General features: G+C 43.2%; 1 protein-coding gene across 3 annotated transcripts in view; it reads right to left on the bottom strand.

Moving 5' to 3' along the window:
* PPP1R16B (protein phosphatase 1 regulatory subunit 16B) overlaps positions 1–17,417 on the bottom strand; it is a 148,642-nt gene that overhangs the window by 13,140 nt on the left and 118,085 nt on the right. For all 3 annotated transcript variants that reach the window (XM_073555350.1, XM_073555348.1, XM_073555349.1), the window contains exons 7-9: positions 16,372–16,497; positions 15,448–15,523; positions 47–176 (exon numbers count right to left, since the gene is read on the bottom strand). In XM_073555350.1, the coding sequence (XP_073411451.1) occupies positions 47–176; positions 15,448–15,523; positions 16,372–16,497 (332 nt within the window). The remainder of the gene's footprint in view (positions 1–46; positions 177–15,447; positions 15,524–16,371; positions 16,498–17,417) is intronic.

Genomic DNA, 17,417 nt, shown 5'->3' with positions numbered 1-17,417 from the left:
GAAGTATGCTTTAAATGTAATAACCAAGCATCACTTTCTTACTGACCCGTGACTCCCAGTGCTGGAGCTCCTGCGGCTCAGAGAAGACTTGTTTTTCTGCTGAGATTTCATTATGAGGTCATGCTTGTGCTTCAGCTCTAGGAGCAAAGAGCGGAGGTCCTCATCCTCACACAGATCTGTGGAGAAAGTGTAAAACATACATGAAGTCATATTACAAGAGGGACACCACCTCAGAAATCTTTCCTTCCAGACAAAAGATGGACATGACTAATTCTCTCCATCTAATCTTGAAAATGGAAAGCACCTTGCTAAGAAAGTCTTATAAGAGCAAGGTGGTGAGAAGCTACCACATTAGCCATTTTTGCACAGTAGCAGGTAAATAAATCGCATGCTCTTCACTACTGTTTCTCCCTCATAAACATATAATGGATGAACCAGTCCTGATAGTCTACATAAGAGACCACACAAACAGTAAACATGGTAAAACTGGATCAAACAATCCATATCACCTCAGTTGTCATGGGGATACCACAACAGAGTGGGGCCAGAATATTGTGGTGCCTGTTTTCATGCATTCTTGCACTGATTAGAAGTACGTCACCATTGTATTAAACAGCGCAGGTTTTTTCCTTGTTAGCAGTGCGACGGTTAATCTGTTCAGTTGAAGCTCCTGAAGCTTTCCTACTTGGATTGTTTCAGCTGTTCAGTGTTGGCCACTCCCCTTTGCTATATATGCTTGCCTCTGGTACTTAAAGATGGCCAGTGTTAGATCTTACTGCCTGGTTCTGGAGATGTAGTTCATAGTTGGAGTTGACATTTGGAGGTTATTCAGGAGATGATTGCTTGCAGTTTTGTCTGCGTGCACAATGGACATCCTCATCCTCTCCTATTTGGTTTCTACTTCCTTTAACTCACCTGTTTCACACTCTGTTGTGTGGTGTGTGTATTTTGTATGGTTGGTATTTTCATTTATCCCTGCATGTCTTCCCTTATTTGTCTGGTTAGTGTGTTCCTATAAACTTCAGCTTCAAACTAACCTGGGTAAGGGAGGGGACAGATGAGGGTAGATTTAGGAGCATAGTAAGGCATGAGAACCCGGCATCTCCACCTTCAGGAGTAATCCAGGTGACATGGATAGACCAGGACGCCCTTAGTTCTAGGGACCTGGTAAGTGCACAAACTCCCAACACCTTTGTGACAAACACTGGCTCATACCTTTTTGTTCGATTATGGATCCGGTGGCTGCTCTGGCAGGGCAACTGCAGCAACTCAGCTTGGAGGAGTATAGTAAATCATATAAATAGTGTACTCAAGAAACAAGTATCGAAAAATATGAAATTTTATTAATCATAGCAAGACAAAAGACAGTGTTGACTTTGGGTCCCATGACCGGACCGCCCTCGTTGACGCGGTCCTGGGATGCGCCCCTTCTGACTGGTTGACGTGACGCACGCCACTATGGATTGCAATAAGGCTACGCCCCTTCTTACTGATTGGGATTACTGATGGGCATAAATGATGCAAATGGTTTTAATCATGATGACCCTACCATAGACATATTAAGGCCGGGATCACACATGCGAGCAACTCGGACGAGTCTCGCATCTTAATGCCTGGCACTCGGGAGCGAAGCGTGCGGCTGCATAGAAATAGATGCAGCCACACGCTCCACTCCAGAGTGCCTGCGGCAGTGCCTGGTATTAAGATGCGAGACTCGTCCGAGTTTCTCGCATGTGTGATCCTGGCCTAATGGTTGCTCTACTTATATTTAGTGCCATATAAATTGGTTAATTATAAATCTGATGTGAGTCTCAAAGCTGACTGGCTATGTTATACTATAAATGGTGGCCTGTGTTGGTGTGATGCCAACCCTGGAGAAGGCTATATGCAGAAACGTACATAAGGTTCTGGGTTGACTCCACGTCTCACTACAGGTAACAGCATGCCCTCTATTGTGTTCGTTTGTTCATGACTCTATGTATTAACAACTGCTAGATGATTTTCATATGGTGTTTCTTTCTTTTAAGATGTTACCCTATATAGCTGGGCTTGTTGCATATAACTTACATGACCTCCTCTCCCCTGATCTCTCCAAATACTTAAGGGTTTTGTTAGTTATTTTAGTTGACTATGCATTTCTTTTCCTGTATTTAATATCTGCGGGACTGAGGCGCCACCTTGTGGTCTCCCACTTTTTATATATTTTTTTTTAATATCAACTCTGTCTTTTGAATTATGATTAATAAAATGTAATATTTTTCTATACTTTTTATGATTTATGTTTCTGCATGTACTGAACCCATTACTTTTCAATGTACTGAATCCATTACTTTGTCCTTGCAGAAAATTTAGTCTAGCACACTATTGTATAGGTATTATTGTACTGTGTCTGTGGACATATTTCCTAATCAGCCTGGAGGTGGCAGACGTACGCACTGTTTTGCAGCATCCAAACACATCATGTTTATTGCCCGCGTCTCTTGGGCAAACCCTGGTAGAGTTCAAGATTGATCTACCGGATAGGGGTTCTGGGAGTGAGGATATGTTTGTTGTTTTCAGGGAGGCCTGTAAACTCTATTTTAAATTACGTCCCCACTCTTCAGGTTCCGAGGAGCAACAGGTAGGGATACAGGAAAGATGTATATCTTTGTACCGTGTTAGCCAGTAGATAGAAAAATATTCAGGATTGAGAGTCCTCAGTAGTTGATACCTTTTAATGGCTAACTGAAAAGATGGTAACACATTGCAAGCTTTCGAGACTACTCAGGTCTCTTCATCAGGCTAGACTAATACAAAATCTGAAGTCACATATTTATGCACAATACAGCCTAGAAAAAATGCAATAGATAAGACAAGTGACGTGAAGCAGAACTATCAATATGGGAGAGGGAAAAACATAAATATAAACATTGGACCAGTTCATAGATAAGGAGTCCGGATGTTTTATGGTCCTCTGATTGGGGTCTAGTTTTAAAAGGAAATTCCTTAATTGATGTAAAAAGACATAAATCCATGCGACACATTCATTCCAGCACTGAGAGTGTCAAAGTTCGTCATAAATTTGTACTCCCAAACTCGTCTCTCTCTCTGAGAATTGAAGTTACCTTTCAATACCAGTAATTTCATATCCACACTGCTGTGATCAGGGATACAGAAATGTTTTGCCACAGGTAGATCCATTCTTTTTTCTCTTATTGTGTGACGATGAGCATTCATCCTTGTTCTAAGCTTTTGCCCTGTCTCCCCCACATACAGACCCCCAGTTGGACATTTAGTACAAATAATTAAGTACACCACATTAGATGTAATGCAGCTGAAAGTACCTGCGATCTTGTAGTCCTGATGTGAGTTGGGGATCTTTATCTTGTCCGTTGTCATTATAAATGGACAGGTTTTACATTTTTTCTGGTTGCAAGGAAAGGTTCCTGCAGCTGTTGGAGAGGACAGGGAGCTTCTGACAATGATGCTTCTTAAATTTGGGGGCTGCCTAAAACACAGCAGTGGGGGGTCTGGAAAAATGGATTTCAATCGGGCATCTTTTTGTAGTAAAGGTTGTAATTTCCGTGCAGCTCCCCTTAGCACCTCCAGATTTGGGTTGTAGGTGACTACTAGAGGCACTCGGTTATTTTCTTCTTTAGCTTTGTAATTTAGCAGGTGATTCCTTGACAATCTGGTGGCTCTTGTAATTTGGTTTTCAATTGTTCTTGGATGGTGGATGGTAACCCTGATTCAAAAAGGTCTTTTTTAGGCTACCAAGATGTTTGTCTCTATCCATGGGGTTGGAACATATACGATTGTATCTGATGGCTTGGCTATAGATAATAGAGTTCTTTATGTGTTTTGGATGGAAACTGTCCCATTTAAGGTATGTTGGACGGTCGATTGGCTTCTGATACAAGGATGTCTCTATTTCATGGTTTTTTAGCTTAATGATGGTGTCCAAAAAATTAATCTCAGTACTGGAGTAGTTGAGTGTTAAATTGATGGTGGGATGAAATTGATTAAACTGTTCGTGGAACGTCTTTAGCTGTTGCTCAGACTCCGTCCAGATGATTAAAATATCATCAATGAAGCGGTAGTAGGCCAGGGGCCTGATGGGGCATGAGGACAAAAAGTCGCTTTCAAGCTTTGCCATGAAAAGATTTGCATACTGTGGAGCCATTTTACTTCCCATAGCTGTGCCAGTCTCCTGTAGATAGATCCTGTTGTCAAATTCAAAGTAATTGTGGGTGAGGATGAATTTTATAAGTTTCACCACAGCATCAGCATCAGTCCCTGTGTTTTCCATGAAGAATTTGCAGGCATTTAAACCATCTTGGTGTGGGATATTAGAGTACAAAGATTCTACATCCATGGTGGCCAGGATGGTTCCTTCTGGAACATCTAATAAGTATAATCTAATGTGGTATACTTAATTATTTGTACTAAATGTCCAACTGGGGGTCTGTATGTGGGGGAGACAGGGCAAAAGCTTAGAACAAGGATGAATGCTCATCGTCACACAATAAGAGAAAAAAGAATGGATCTACCTGTGGCAAAACATTTCTGTATCCCTGATCACAGCAGCGTGGATATGAAATTACTGGTATTGAAAGGTAACTTCAATTCTCAGAGAGAGAGACGAGTTTGGGAGTACAAATTTATGACGAACTTTGACACTCTCAGTGCTGGAATGAATGTGTCGCATGGATTTATGTCTTTTTACATCAATTAAGGAATTTCCTTTTAAAACTAGACCCCAATCAGAGGACCATAAAACATCCGGACTCCTTATCTATGAACTGGTCCAATGTTTATATTTATGTTTTTCCCTCTCCCATATTGATAGTTCTGCTTCACGTCACTTGTCTTATCTATTGCATTTTTTCTAGGCTGTATTGTGCATAAATATGTGACTTCAGATTTTGTATTAGTCTAGCCTGATGAAGAGACCTGAGTAGTCTCGAAAGCTTGCAATGTGTTACCATCTTTTCAGTTAGCCAGGTATCAACTACTGAGGACTCTCAATCCTGAATATTTTTCCAGGTAGGGATAGTAATTTCTCCCCTCCAGGGTGACCCCAAGCCTCATCATTTTCTCTCCCATCTGACTCTTAGTTACTTCAAATGGTTGAGGATTTTTTTCTGGCTCTGGGTCATATATACGATGACCCTGACCGCATCTCTCTGGCTGAATCTACACTACGTCAGCTTCGGCAAGGAGACCAGCAGCGGAGGAATATTGTTCTGAGTTCCATAGATGGTCCACGGATACTAAGTGGAATGACCCTGTGCGCCGTAGCCAGTTCAGTCAGAGGCTTTCTGTGAGGGTAAAGGATGCCTTTGCCCTGTTTGAGACCCTGGTTTCTCTGGAGGAGACCATGTCTCTGGCTATCTGTGTGGACCGCGGCCTTTGCCAGAGACAATAAAGAGGCACCTCATTTTTGGAGGGACCCGCAGTCAAGGGAACCTAGGGCCGAGTCAACCGACGAACCCATGTTGAGGAATGCGACTCATTTTATTTGTCCTCCTGCTGTTCAGCTTAAAGGGGAAGGGGTTTTTTTCTGTGGAAAGGAAGTGTCTTTTTGTGGGTATCTGTCTTTCCATGCATAATCGCAACAAGTCGCTGGAAATCTGAGGCGCCTGAGTTGCGAGGAGGTTATCAAGCCGGGTGTACATATTTCCTCTGTGGGTAGGTCACAATTTTTTTTATAGGCCAAGATCCATTTTGGCAAATGTAAGGTGGTTATTCCATCCTTTCTGGACAGTGGGGCAGGGTTTAATCTAATAACTCCAGGTTCGTCCAGGACCAGGGTCTCAAGCTACATTAACTGTCTAGACCAATACCCAAATACCACTGACTCTGCACCCTTTAGGCCTGTTTCACACATCAGTTTTTTCCTGTCAGTCAAAATCCGCCAATTTTTTAAAAAAAGGATCCGCCAAAAAAGGGGCGGATCCGTTCTTTCCCCCCATAGACTTACATCATTGGCGGATCCTGACTGACGGTCGTCCATCCCATCCGTTTTTGTACGGATCCGCCAAGAATTTAGCGGCTCCCGGGCGGATGAGACAGACCCTTTTCTCTGGCGGAGCGCTAATTCGATCCGCGCAGGCCCGGAATGGAAGCATATTAACCCATACATGCCGTTCCGGGAGCCGCTAAATATTCTCTCTCTCCTCACCCGAACTCTGACCATCGCTCCCGCTGTCTCCTCACCCGAACTCCGACTATCGCTCCCGCCGTCACCAGCGAGCTCCGACCTCCCGCGACACCGTGAGTCATCGCGAGCTCCGACCTCCCAGGACATCGGTGTCATCGCGAGCTCCGACCTCCCGCAGAGCTCCGACCTCCCGCGACCTCGGTGTCATCGTGAGCTCCGACCTCCCGCAGAGCTCCGACCTCCCGCGACATCGGAGTCATCGTGAGCGCCGACCTCCCGCGAATTTGCGGCCGCCGACCTCCCGCGACTTCGCGGCCGCAGACCTCCTGCGATTTTGCGGCCGCTGTGACGACCGCAGATCCGTTCTCCTACGTGGTCCGATGTCATCCGACATCGCTAAACGGAGACGGATCAGTTTCTTTCAACCTTTCACGGATTTCAGCTGACCGCCGACGACAGAGGTATGAAACAGGCCTAAGTAACTCAGAATTAATTGTTATGTGTTAGAGGACTTGCCATCTCCTGTGGTTCTGGGACTACCTTTGCTTATGCTGCACAATCCTGTAGTGGACTGGCTGAATCAGGAGGTGGTAAGGTGCAGTGAGCATTGTTAAGGACACTGCTTCGGCACCCTATTAGTCAGGGTGGATGCCCGATCTTTGCCGGAATACCTTTCTGACTTCGCACAAGTGTTTTCAGAGCAGAGGTGTCAAGAACTCCCTCCTCATCGGTCTTATGATTGCGCCATTAATCTTATTGCTGGGGCCAAGCTGCCTAAGAACAGGTTATATAATATTTCTGGTCTGGAGAAGCAGGCCATGAAGGACTATATCGTAGAAAGTTTGGCAATGGGTCATATCAGATCTTTTCATCTACCATTGCAGCAGTTTTTTTCGTTTGTTAAGAAAAAATATGGGGGTTACTCCCTTGTGTAGATTTCCACGAACTTTACAGGATCACATTCCGGATCTCTTTAACCAGATCATCGGGGCAAAATGGTTTTCTAAGGTAAGGTTCACATTTGCGGATGGCCGAGCTGCGGAGGTCTGCGGACTTCCTCCGTGAAGCTCCGCCCACTGCCGCACCTCCTCCGGTCAGCTCTGCCTACGTCCGCATACTTCTGCATGCGGCCTGGGTACCCTATCTTTAACAATGGGTACGCAGGTCGTGCGGATGTATGCGGATGCCTCCGCATGCGCCGTTTTGATGATGCGGCGACCGCATCAAATTCCAACATTTTGCATTCGACGCAGGTCGCCGCATCATCAACACGACGCATGCGGAGGCATTCGCATACATCCACATTTTTAGAGAATTCATCCTTCCCCTATTATACTATAATTTTGCTTATTTATTCTTTTCTTCCCGTAACAGTATATCAATTACTGTATTTTGGAGACTTTTTTTTTTATATATATTCTGATTCATAGGATTAATGTAAATATGACCACTCCTTCCTTAGTTGATATTCGTAAGACTGTCTACACACACGTTTTAAATGTTTTTTATGTTAATAGTTGTAAAAAAATGTGTGGGCTCCCGCGGTAATTTGTCAATGCGGGAGCCCACACATTTTCCTACAACGAATTAACCCCTTAAATTAACACCTACACCTCCCAAATTTTAAACATCAACCCTCATCTAATTACTAATGAAAGACATACAAAAAAAAACATGAAATGAAATGGTTTACTGTATGTAAACCATGTGTCATTTCATGTCGGGTTGGGGAATGATTTGACAAAAGCTGGCAATTGAATTAGCGGCTATTCTGCTATGAAGAACTCTGTGAAATATAAATATATATATATATATATATATATGTGTGTCTCAATGACGTGTGTGTATGTATTCTATGTGTCTATATCTATTCTTTCGTTTGTGTTATAAAACCTGTCAGTGTGAGTTTACTGTATCGCGCAATGAATTGCCGGCTTTTCTAGAGGACACTGGGTGCGTATTTCTCGCAAGTCACACATCTGGTCCGTGTGTAATGCACATTTTTAGTGCACCCATAGACTTGCATTGGCGTACTATAGGCGTAGTACGCTGACAATCGCAGCATGCTGCGATTGGCACGGACCGTAGAATACAGACGAAAAATATATGGCTGATGGGAGCTGCCCCATAGAGAATCATTTGTCGTGTGTAATGCGTGCTTTTAGCGCCTCTCACTCGTCCGTATTCCTCTCCAGAAACCACTGGAGCCATAGGCGGAGGAGGACATGACTTGGGGATGGGTGGACCTTTACTCCTGCAGCTTTTTGGTATAGTGTAGATTTTTAAGCTAGAGTGATGTTGCTTTCAGAGTAAGAAGCCCAGTATGTCTGTGCCTGGGGGGTTACTGTGAGGAGGGTGGGGCTTATATAGAGCAGGAAATCTGTGTCTCTTCCCTCTTTCTTGGACAGGATGAACAGGAGGAAGCATGTCTGCAGTTTCAGGGAGTATAATACTGGGGTTATCACCTCACATTACAGATGATAGGAGCACATTCACCTTAGACATCATTTACTAGTGTAGTATCAGCACCTACATTATGTATGGGACCAATATTACCTCAGAAATTCATGTAGCTGCCATGTCCCTCATGTGCATGCTGCTTTTTTCCTCACAGACTGTGAGACAACTTCTGTGTGACCTCCCTGCAGACATGTTTGATATACTACTCTGCACTCACCTCAGACATTGTGTAGTGTGTACTAGTGTAGTATCCGCTCCTACATCTTATCTGGGATCAAGATTACCTCAGTAATTCATGTAGCTGCCATGTTCCCTCACTTATTGCAGAGGCAGCTTTTGTGTGACCTCCCTGCAGACATTTCTGATATACCACATTACTGCTGTATTATACAGAGTCTTCATGAGTTCTGGGTTTATGTATGATAGGACAGGGCAGGGACGCATACAGTGTCTGCCATTACTATGGTGGAGCTGGGCAGTCACATGTATTAGAGACACTGGTGAGAGGAGCAGTCGGGGGATGGTATATGTATGATGGTGAGAGGAGCAGTCGGGGGATGGTATATGTATGATGGTGAGAGGAGCAGTCGGGGGATGGTATATGTATGATGATGAGAGGCTGCACTTCATGTCAGTGCACTGTATACTGACCCTGCTGTGTGCTGATTATCCCCCTTCCCAGTTATGGAGTCTGATGATCTGTATGTGGCCTCATCTCTGTTACATACTGTGATGCTGGGTGTGCAGATCCTGTGTAACCAGGTTACTCACTATATGTGGTGTATGTGTAAAGGCTCTATTCCTGTGCTGTATACTTAACCTGTACCACAGGTCTGTATACAAGATATCACTCCTCACTCTGCTATATACTGATCCTGCTGTGTGAGGATTATCCCCCCATCCCAGTTATGGAGTCTGATGAGCTGTATGTGACCTCATCTCTGTTACATACTGTGATGCTGGGTGTGCAGATCCAGTGTAACCAGGTTACTCACTATATGTGGTGTATATGTAAAGGCTCTATTCCTGTGCTGTATACTTAACCTGTACCACAGGTCTGTATACATGATATCACTCCTCACTCTGCTATATACGGATCATGCTGGGTATAGACATCCTGTGTCTCCAGGTCATTTTCCTGGCTGTACATATAACCTGGACATGACTTCCAGCTTAGTGCTTGATTTCTGTAGCGATTGCTGCCTTTAGTCCTCCCCCTCATATATTGCATGATCAGAGTGTACCCACCAAGAGCTTATTTTATATTACCTAAGATGGTGGATGGAACAGGCCTGAATGGTTTATGTTTTATCATGTGTAAAATAAATAATCGGGGAGTGACTCGGCACATTTGAGTGTGCACTAATAACTCAGCACATGGCGGGCAGTGAGTGGGCACTAATAACTCAGCACATGGCGGGCAGTGAGTGGGCACTCCTAGTGTGAGGCTGCACATTGCTCTGGAGGACACATCATGGGCCCAGTTTTCAGCCCTGTCTCCTGTCTATTGTAATTGTATGTAGTAGAGTGACTGACTGGGATACAGAACTTGCAGTTTTCTATCACACACCTATGGCTGCAGGCAGCTTATATTAGACCTACATATTTCTTACCATTTATGCGCAGCTGGTGATTAGAGTCTGTAACTGCTGTAGAGGAGCAGGCAGCTTCTCATATAACACAGCATTGCCCATCTCTGTCTATTTCTGGACCTTACGATGGGATATTTTCCATTATTAACCTGTTGTATACCTTGGTTGTAAACCTGTGAGTTTTTCACCCTCACTTATCCCACATTTTGTGCGGTTGGAGGGGTCCTTGAAGTTGGTTAAATATGGTCTGGGGGATCCATTGGGATATGGTTTCCTCCTTTTGGAATTCAATATGGTTCTGGATCTGGTGAAAGGTGGAGGGGAGTTTCGGCAAGGGTTTGTCGGATCCCCAGGAAATTCAAGTGAACATCGGAACCCTTGTGGTTATGGTGCTCCCAAGCTGGTGGGGTAACGACTGGGAGTAATTGTTGGTACATTTTATGTTCACTTTATGTTTGGTAATCACTGGATTTTGGGAGCTTCAAGGACTCCTACCAGCGTGTTAATATTATTTATGTTTTGATGTTTTATGGTATGTTTGTTTTAATAAAGGTGTGAATAATAACTTAAAAAAAAAAAAAAAAGGGGATCAGTGTATACTCACCAAGTGCTTATTTTATATTACTTAAGATGGCAGATGGCACAGGCCTGAGTGGATTACCTGGAGCCTGGTGGTTAGGGGGGTCCTAGAAGTTGGTTAGAAATTGGTCTGGGGGATTCATTGGGATATGGATTCCTCTTTTTGGAAGTTAATATGGTTCTGGACCTGGTGAAAGGTGGAGGAAATTCAAGTGAACGTTGGAACCCTTGTGGCTATGTGCTCCCGATCTAGTGGGGGTAACAGCTGGGTGTAATTGTTGGTACATTTTATGTTTGGTAATCACCAGATTTGGGAGCTTCAAGGACTCCCCCCAGCGTATTAATGTGATTTATGCTTTAAAGTTTATTTTATGTTTATTTTAATAAGAACATGAATTTAAAAAAAAAAAAAAAACAAACATTTGTTTTCCTTTTAGTGGGTCCTTGACGCTATTTATAAATTGGTCAGTAGGGGTAACCATATTAAGTATGGACCTCTGGGTGGGGTTCTTGGAGTTGATGCTGAATCAGCAAAAAGGAATTGGAAGTTAAAATTCTGGATCTGGCTTTTGGTTACGGCTCTGGACGGGTAACTCTGGACGGGGTGTTACCCGGGAGCTTTTGGTGGTTGGACTTCCCGGAATGGGATGTTTGGTGCCCTCGAGCTGGTGGTTTACGGCTGTGGGTAACGTGGATTTTTTAAGTTCTTGTGTGTTTGCCAAAATATTTAGCCAGTATTTTTGGGGCTCCAAGAACCCTCCCCTCATGTCGTATATGATTGTGTATTTAATACTTATTGTAAATGTTTGTTATTTGTTAATAAACTGGCCGCGGACCCCCCCCCTGGGTTTGGAAGGATAACCAATTCAGGTATGGCACCCTGGTTTTGAGGGGTAATCATCTCGTGTATGGCCCCCTGGTGTGGAGGGTAACCATCTCGTGTATGGCCCCCTGGTGTGGAGGGTAACCATCTCGTGTATGGCCCCCTGGTGTGGAGGGGGTAACCATCTCGGGTATGGCCCCCTGGTATGGAGGGGTGACCATCAAGGTATGGCCCCCTGGTCTCCAGAAGCATTTATATTTTATAGGACCCTGTTAGGGTAATGTCCCTGGGGTCAGGGCAATCATATTTTGCATGCCTACAGAAGAAATTGGCTCCTCTGTGCCAGGGACGGCGGCTGGAGGGGTGAAGAAAACAAGGTTGTCGTCTGGACAATGCAGTTATCTAGTGCACAAAACTGAAGAGCACTGCACCTGATCTGTGTGCCCTTGAGTCAGTGGGAGTGACTAAGGGTAAAGTAATCAAGTGCATTAACATGAAGGGCGATATGCCTATTCCTGATGCCCTTGAGCTGGTGTGAGCGGCTAAGGGTATCATCAAGTGCATTAACACAAAGGGCAGTATGCCTACTCCTGGTGCCCTTGAGCCAGTGGGAGCCGCTAAGGGTAAAGTAATCAAGTGCATTAACAAAAAGGGCAATATGCCTATTCCCAATGCCTTTGACCCAGTTGGAGAGGTCAACAGTAAATGTTATCAAGTGCATAAAAAACAATTAACAATGGCGTGGCCGGGTTATTAATAATGCCTTTGTAGACTTTTTTTCTGCTTTAGGTTTATTTAAATTGCTGCTTCCAGATATTCTGAATGTTATTTTATGGTCGGTTATAATGTTGATGTTATATTGTGTATAGTTTTAATTACTCCCTATTTATAATATCTTTCTATTGATATGTTCATCACTTTTCGGGTAGTGATAGTAAGTGGGTTTAAGACATTTTACTGCACAGCTACTGTAAATAATGGTGGCTTCTAGAACTAAAATCTGTGATTTGGTGAATTATTAGATCTGGCTACAATACATGCGGTATAATAGTTTTTTGAGGCATGACAGATGTCATTATGCAGGTATTCAGATTGTGGCTATGACCTTAATTATGGCTTACTTTCCACATTCCCCATTATGGGATCCTCATTGCAGGATGTTTAACAACTGCTATTTTGCTGTAGTTACCGTATTATCGATTATAACTTGGTAGCATGGCATCGATAAAATTAATCTGTCGGAGCTCTGGAATTTTAATTTTATTACTTGTGTGCACAGACTTTCCATAGCATGTAGAAATGGTTGATGGCTTTATTAGGCATGGTTGGTGGGGGCGAGTCCATTTAAGGTGTCAAATGGCCTCTCTGGTGGCGGTTTAGGAGTCAGGTGGAAGTTGCAGGCAAGTTAAGGTGGACTCATTTTAACTAATAGAGGATGTAAAACCTCATGGTGGTGAACAGGCTCGGCTTTGGTGGCCAGCCTCAAGGACGTTGTAATGGTAACGTCAATCAGGGGCGGGCACAGTGGTTAAGCACAGGAGTGAGGATAATGGGGTCATTGGTGCCCTGAAAGTTTACTGGCTCTGCTTGAATGGCAAGCCAGTGTGTGCCGCCCCTTTATGGCTGTCTGGCCTGGTTCTGTATGTCAGACAGCTGGGATATCACAGTACTTGTCAATCCCAATGTACTAGCACTTCACCTGACTCCTACTGTGATTGTGTTAATCCTGTGATTTAAATAAAGCTGTGGCCATTTTGACAACCAAAATAATGTGTTGTGTATTTATTCTAGTGCCTAGGTTTACTGTAGTTATGGTGGTTTTAACATGGAGTGGGGGTCCGTCCCATATCCATAAGTCAAGAAACCACTGGAGCCATAGGCGGAGGAGGACATGACTTGGGGATGGGTGGACCTTTACTCCTGCAGCTTTTTGGTATAGTGTAGATTTTTAAGCTAGAGTGATGTTGCTTTCAGAGTAAGAAGCACAGTATGTCTGTTCCTGGTGAGTTACTGTGAGGAGGGTGGGGCTTATATAGAGCAGGAAATCTGTGTCTCTTCCCTCTTTCTTGGACAGGATGAACAGGAGGAAGCATTTCCCGCCCACCCGCCCTGTTTACAATCATTGTCCTAAAACGTTTTGATTATTGCTTGTATGATGAATGCTTTATTGTATTTTTGAAATTACCATGTATATCTTGTTCCTGGCTCAATTTTATCATGGCTATAAAGAGTTAACAGCATTAACCTTCTAAGCCCAAGGGAAGGGCCATCCTTCAGCCATGGTTCCCTAGAGGTTTCCTCCACAGGGGGTTTTTCCTCTCCTGAGTGCTGTAGGATGACTCTTTGTGAGTCGGAGGTTTGCCAAGCTAGTCCCCATAATGCTTTTGCAGGGACTTCTAGCTTATAAGTTTACTAAAGTGATTTATAAAAAAAAAAAAAAAAAAAAAAAAGGTGTCAAATGTGAATTTATAACCCGTCACAGCTTTGAGGTTTAGGAGTCAGGTGGAAGTTGCAGGCAAGTTAAGGTGGACTCATTTTAACTAATAGAGGATGTAAAACCTCATGGTGGTGAACAGGCTCGGCTTTGGTGGCCAGCCTCAAGGACGTTGTAATGGTAACGTCAGTCAGGGGCGGCCACAGTGGTTAAGCACAGGAGTGAGGATAATGGGGTCATTGGTGCCCTGAAAGTTTACTGGCTCTGCTTGAATGGCAAGCCAGTGTGTGCCGCCCCTTTATGGCTGTCTGTCCTGGTTCTGTATGTCAGACAGCTGGGGATATCACAGTACTTGTGAATCCCAATGTACTAGCACTTCACCTGACTCCTACTGTGATTGTGTTAATCCTGTGATTTAAATAAAGCTGTGGCCATTTTGACAACCAAAATAATGTGTTGTGTATTTATTCTAGTGCCTAGGTTTACTGTAGTTATGGTGGTTTTAACATGGAGTGGGGGTCCGTCCCATATCCATAAGTCAAGTGTGACCCCGGCCTAAGGCCATGCTCCCATTAGCGTATGGAATCTAATGATTCTCTCATGTGAGAACATCGCATGTGATATACCAATGACACTCGGCTCCTGCACTGCTGCATGTGTGAGCCGAGTGTCAGTGCTCTGTGCTCCGATTCTCTCACATGAGAGGATTGGAGCACAGCTGCGGAGGAGTCAGAAAAAGTAATTTCTCGATCTCCTGTACTGGCGGTGTTGGCAGGAATCGCACTGCACTCTGGTGATATCCAAGTGCAGTGCGATATTTCACCCACAACCATAGACTTGTATGGATGCGTGAGATCCGATTCTCAGGTGCAATTGCAGCATGCTGCTTGCCGATTCAGCATGAGAAAATAATCGCAGATGTGAGCTGCACCATAGAGAAACATTGGGGAGAGTGCAATCCGATTTTTTTTTTTATCGGATTGCACTAGTCCGATTGCATCGCAAGTGGGAATGAGCCCTAGCTCGGAATCGCAGCAGACACCGGAAAGTCCCGACTGTGTTCAGTGCACGTGCTGTGAAGATTTAGAAGTCTGCAGTCATACAGAGTGACTGCAGACTTCTAACAAAAGACCAGACAACCCCTTTAAAAAATTAGAATTCTTTTCCCTCTCCCTTGTACCAAGATACAATCCAACAACCAAAAATAATAATATATTATTTAGAAGTATTTTGGTGAAAGATTTTCTATTAAATGGATAACAACCATTTAAATGACCAAAACCATTGACATTTATGACAAGTATAAGTTTACAGTCCAAACCTTTCCATATATCTAGTTTACCAAGCAAGAAAGGGCAGCATAACATATGTATTGAGTATTGAATATTGACCTCACTATACGATGTATGCAACTCACCAAGAGGAGTTTCATCCAAGGAAGTCTTACTGCTCAAACTGGCACCGTGTGACACTAAAATCTCTGCTACATAAATCTGCAAAGCAATTATAAAGAACATACTGAAATCATAAAATCAGTAGATGATTATAGTTAATTGCTCTCCTTAACAAATCATTTCCCCATCACTTGCCCAACTTCACAACTTTCTAGATCACTGACTATAGTCAAGAGCAGTCTGAGATCTACTGTCTATTTTGTCATTGGAAAGCAAAAGGGAGAAATTCCAGTAATAATTCATTGGCAAATTACAAATAATGGGATCCAAAATTACGCATATTTTACTAAGGATGTAGCTGCACTGTCTGTGCATAAGGTAGCAGGTAGCAATGCCAAAAGAGAAGGGTTGAAAGTGCAAGTTCATCTGAAGGTGTATGATGATCAGCATATAAGCAGATATAATGCAGCTTTGTTCTTTCCAGAAGGTCCACTTATAGTCTGGTTGTAAGTACCAAGTGCTAATGGAGACTTGTACTAGCCGCAATATGGCCAGCTCCACACTCCTATGGTGATCTGAAAGTGCCACGGTTTGCTAGAGTAGAACATAGTGATACATGCTACATGTCTCCAACACTAGAATAGATTTGATGCAATGGGAAGGGGTTAGATTGGTTTTAAGAAGTTTTTCTCTTATTATGATTCATAATTTATTTGTCTATTTTTTCATTCCCATAGACTTTGAATAGAGCAGCACCTTACATTTACAATAATAACTGCTCCATTTAATCAGGGAATAAGGGATACCGTTGTCACTAACCATGGTATCCCAACCAGAGGACCCAGAGTGATCAAAAACATTACCTATTTTGTGCATTCTTTAGACAATCCATTTAAGCCACTATATTGAAACCTTTTTGTATATGTCATAGTCGATATAATCCTTACCTGTCCCCAAAAAGCTGCGGCATGAAGAGGTTCCCACATATCAGGATCTTTGACTTCCACAAAAGCCCCATTTTCAAGTAATGTCTCTGCAACTTCTGCAAAACCCCTGGAGGCTGCAACATGGAGCTGTAGCAACAGAGAGCTGAAGATAAGCGTATATTCATCTACAATATCCAACGTAAATGATCTTCTACCACTACACTGTTGACACCAGTATAGCGTACAGGCTTATTCAGACCTGGGAGATATATCGCGTCTTACTGTATTTTTTTATTCTGCAAAATACCCATGAAGACACAGATAAATTCAACAACTGCCATTTAGCTAGTCATTCATTGGTAGATCCAATAGGCATCAGGCCTTCAATAAACTGGACAGTATGCTATAATTAATATTCCCTTGTTCCAAGATATGGTGTGCAACTTCAAACTATAAGCAGGTGGCAACCTAGAACGCACACTGAAAGAGGACCTGTCACGAGGTCACCAATGATCAGTCTTTACCCTTATTTTAGTCTCATTGCTCCACTGAGTATTCAATTTTATTAAAATTTTATTAAAGTTTGCCATATGGTTCCAGAGATATAAGCTTTTTATGGGCCATTAACAAAAACAAGAATACTGAGAAGAGCATCTGAAATACAATAAGAACAAAAACTGTCAACTTTTGATTTGGCTTCCATTTATAACTGAAGCCAAAACGCTCTTTGGATTTGTCATACAATCATACAATGAATATCAATGGCACCCTATGGGCTCCAATAACTTACAGTGGGGTGGGTAAAACAGGTTGAATTGAGAATAATGCTGCATACAATTTTCTTGCCATTAGAGGTCCACTATTTGGATAAACCCTTCTTAAAGGTTATAATCCTCCATGAAATATATAGAAAACATGCATCTTCCTGGACCTGAGCCCTTCCAGCCACGTTAGCGCTGTGTCTGCTGCCATTCATGTTACATTGTTATGTCATGAGACTGCTGTAGTCCATCAGAGGTCGCTAATAGACTGTAGAGTTCCTTCTGAGAGAAATATGAAGGCAGCAG

The sequence above is a fragment of the Dendrobates tinctorius genome, unplaced genomic scaffold (genome assembly GCF_039654945.1).
Source record: "Dendrobates tinctorius isolate UK_male_01 unplaced genomic scaffold, ASM3965494v1 ptg000223l, whole genome shotgun sequence".
Taxonomy (NCBI): Eukaryota; Metazoa; Chordata; class Amphibia; order Anura; family Dendrobatidae; genus Dendrobates; species Dendrobates tinctorius.
Note: the sequence above shows the minus strand (reverse complement) of the source record. Positions and strands in the feature narration are given on the sequence as shown.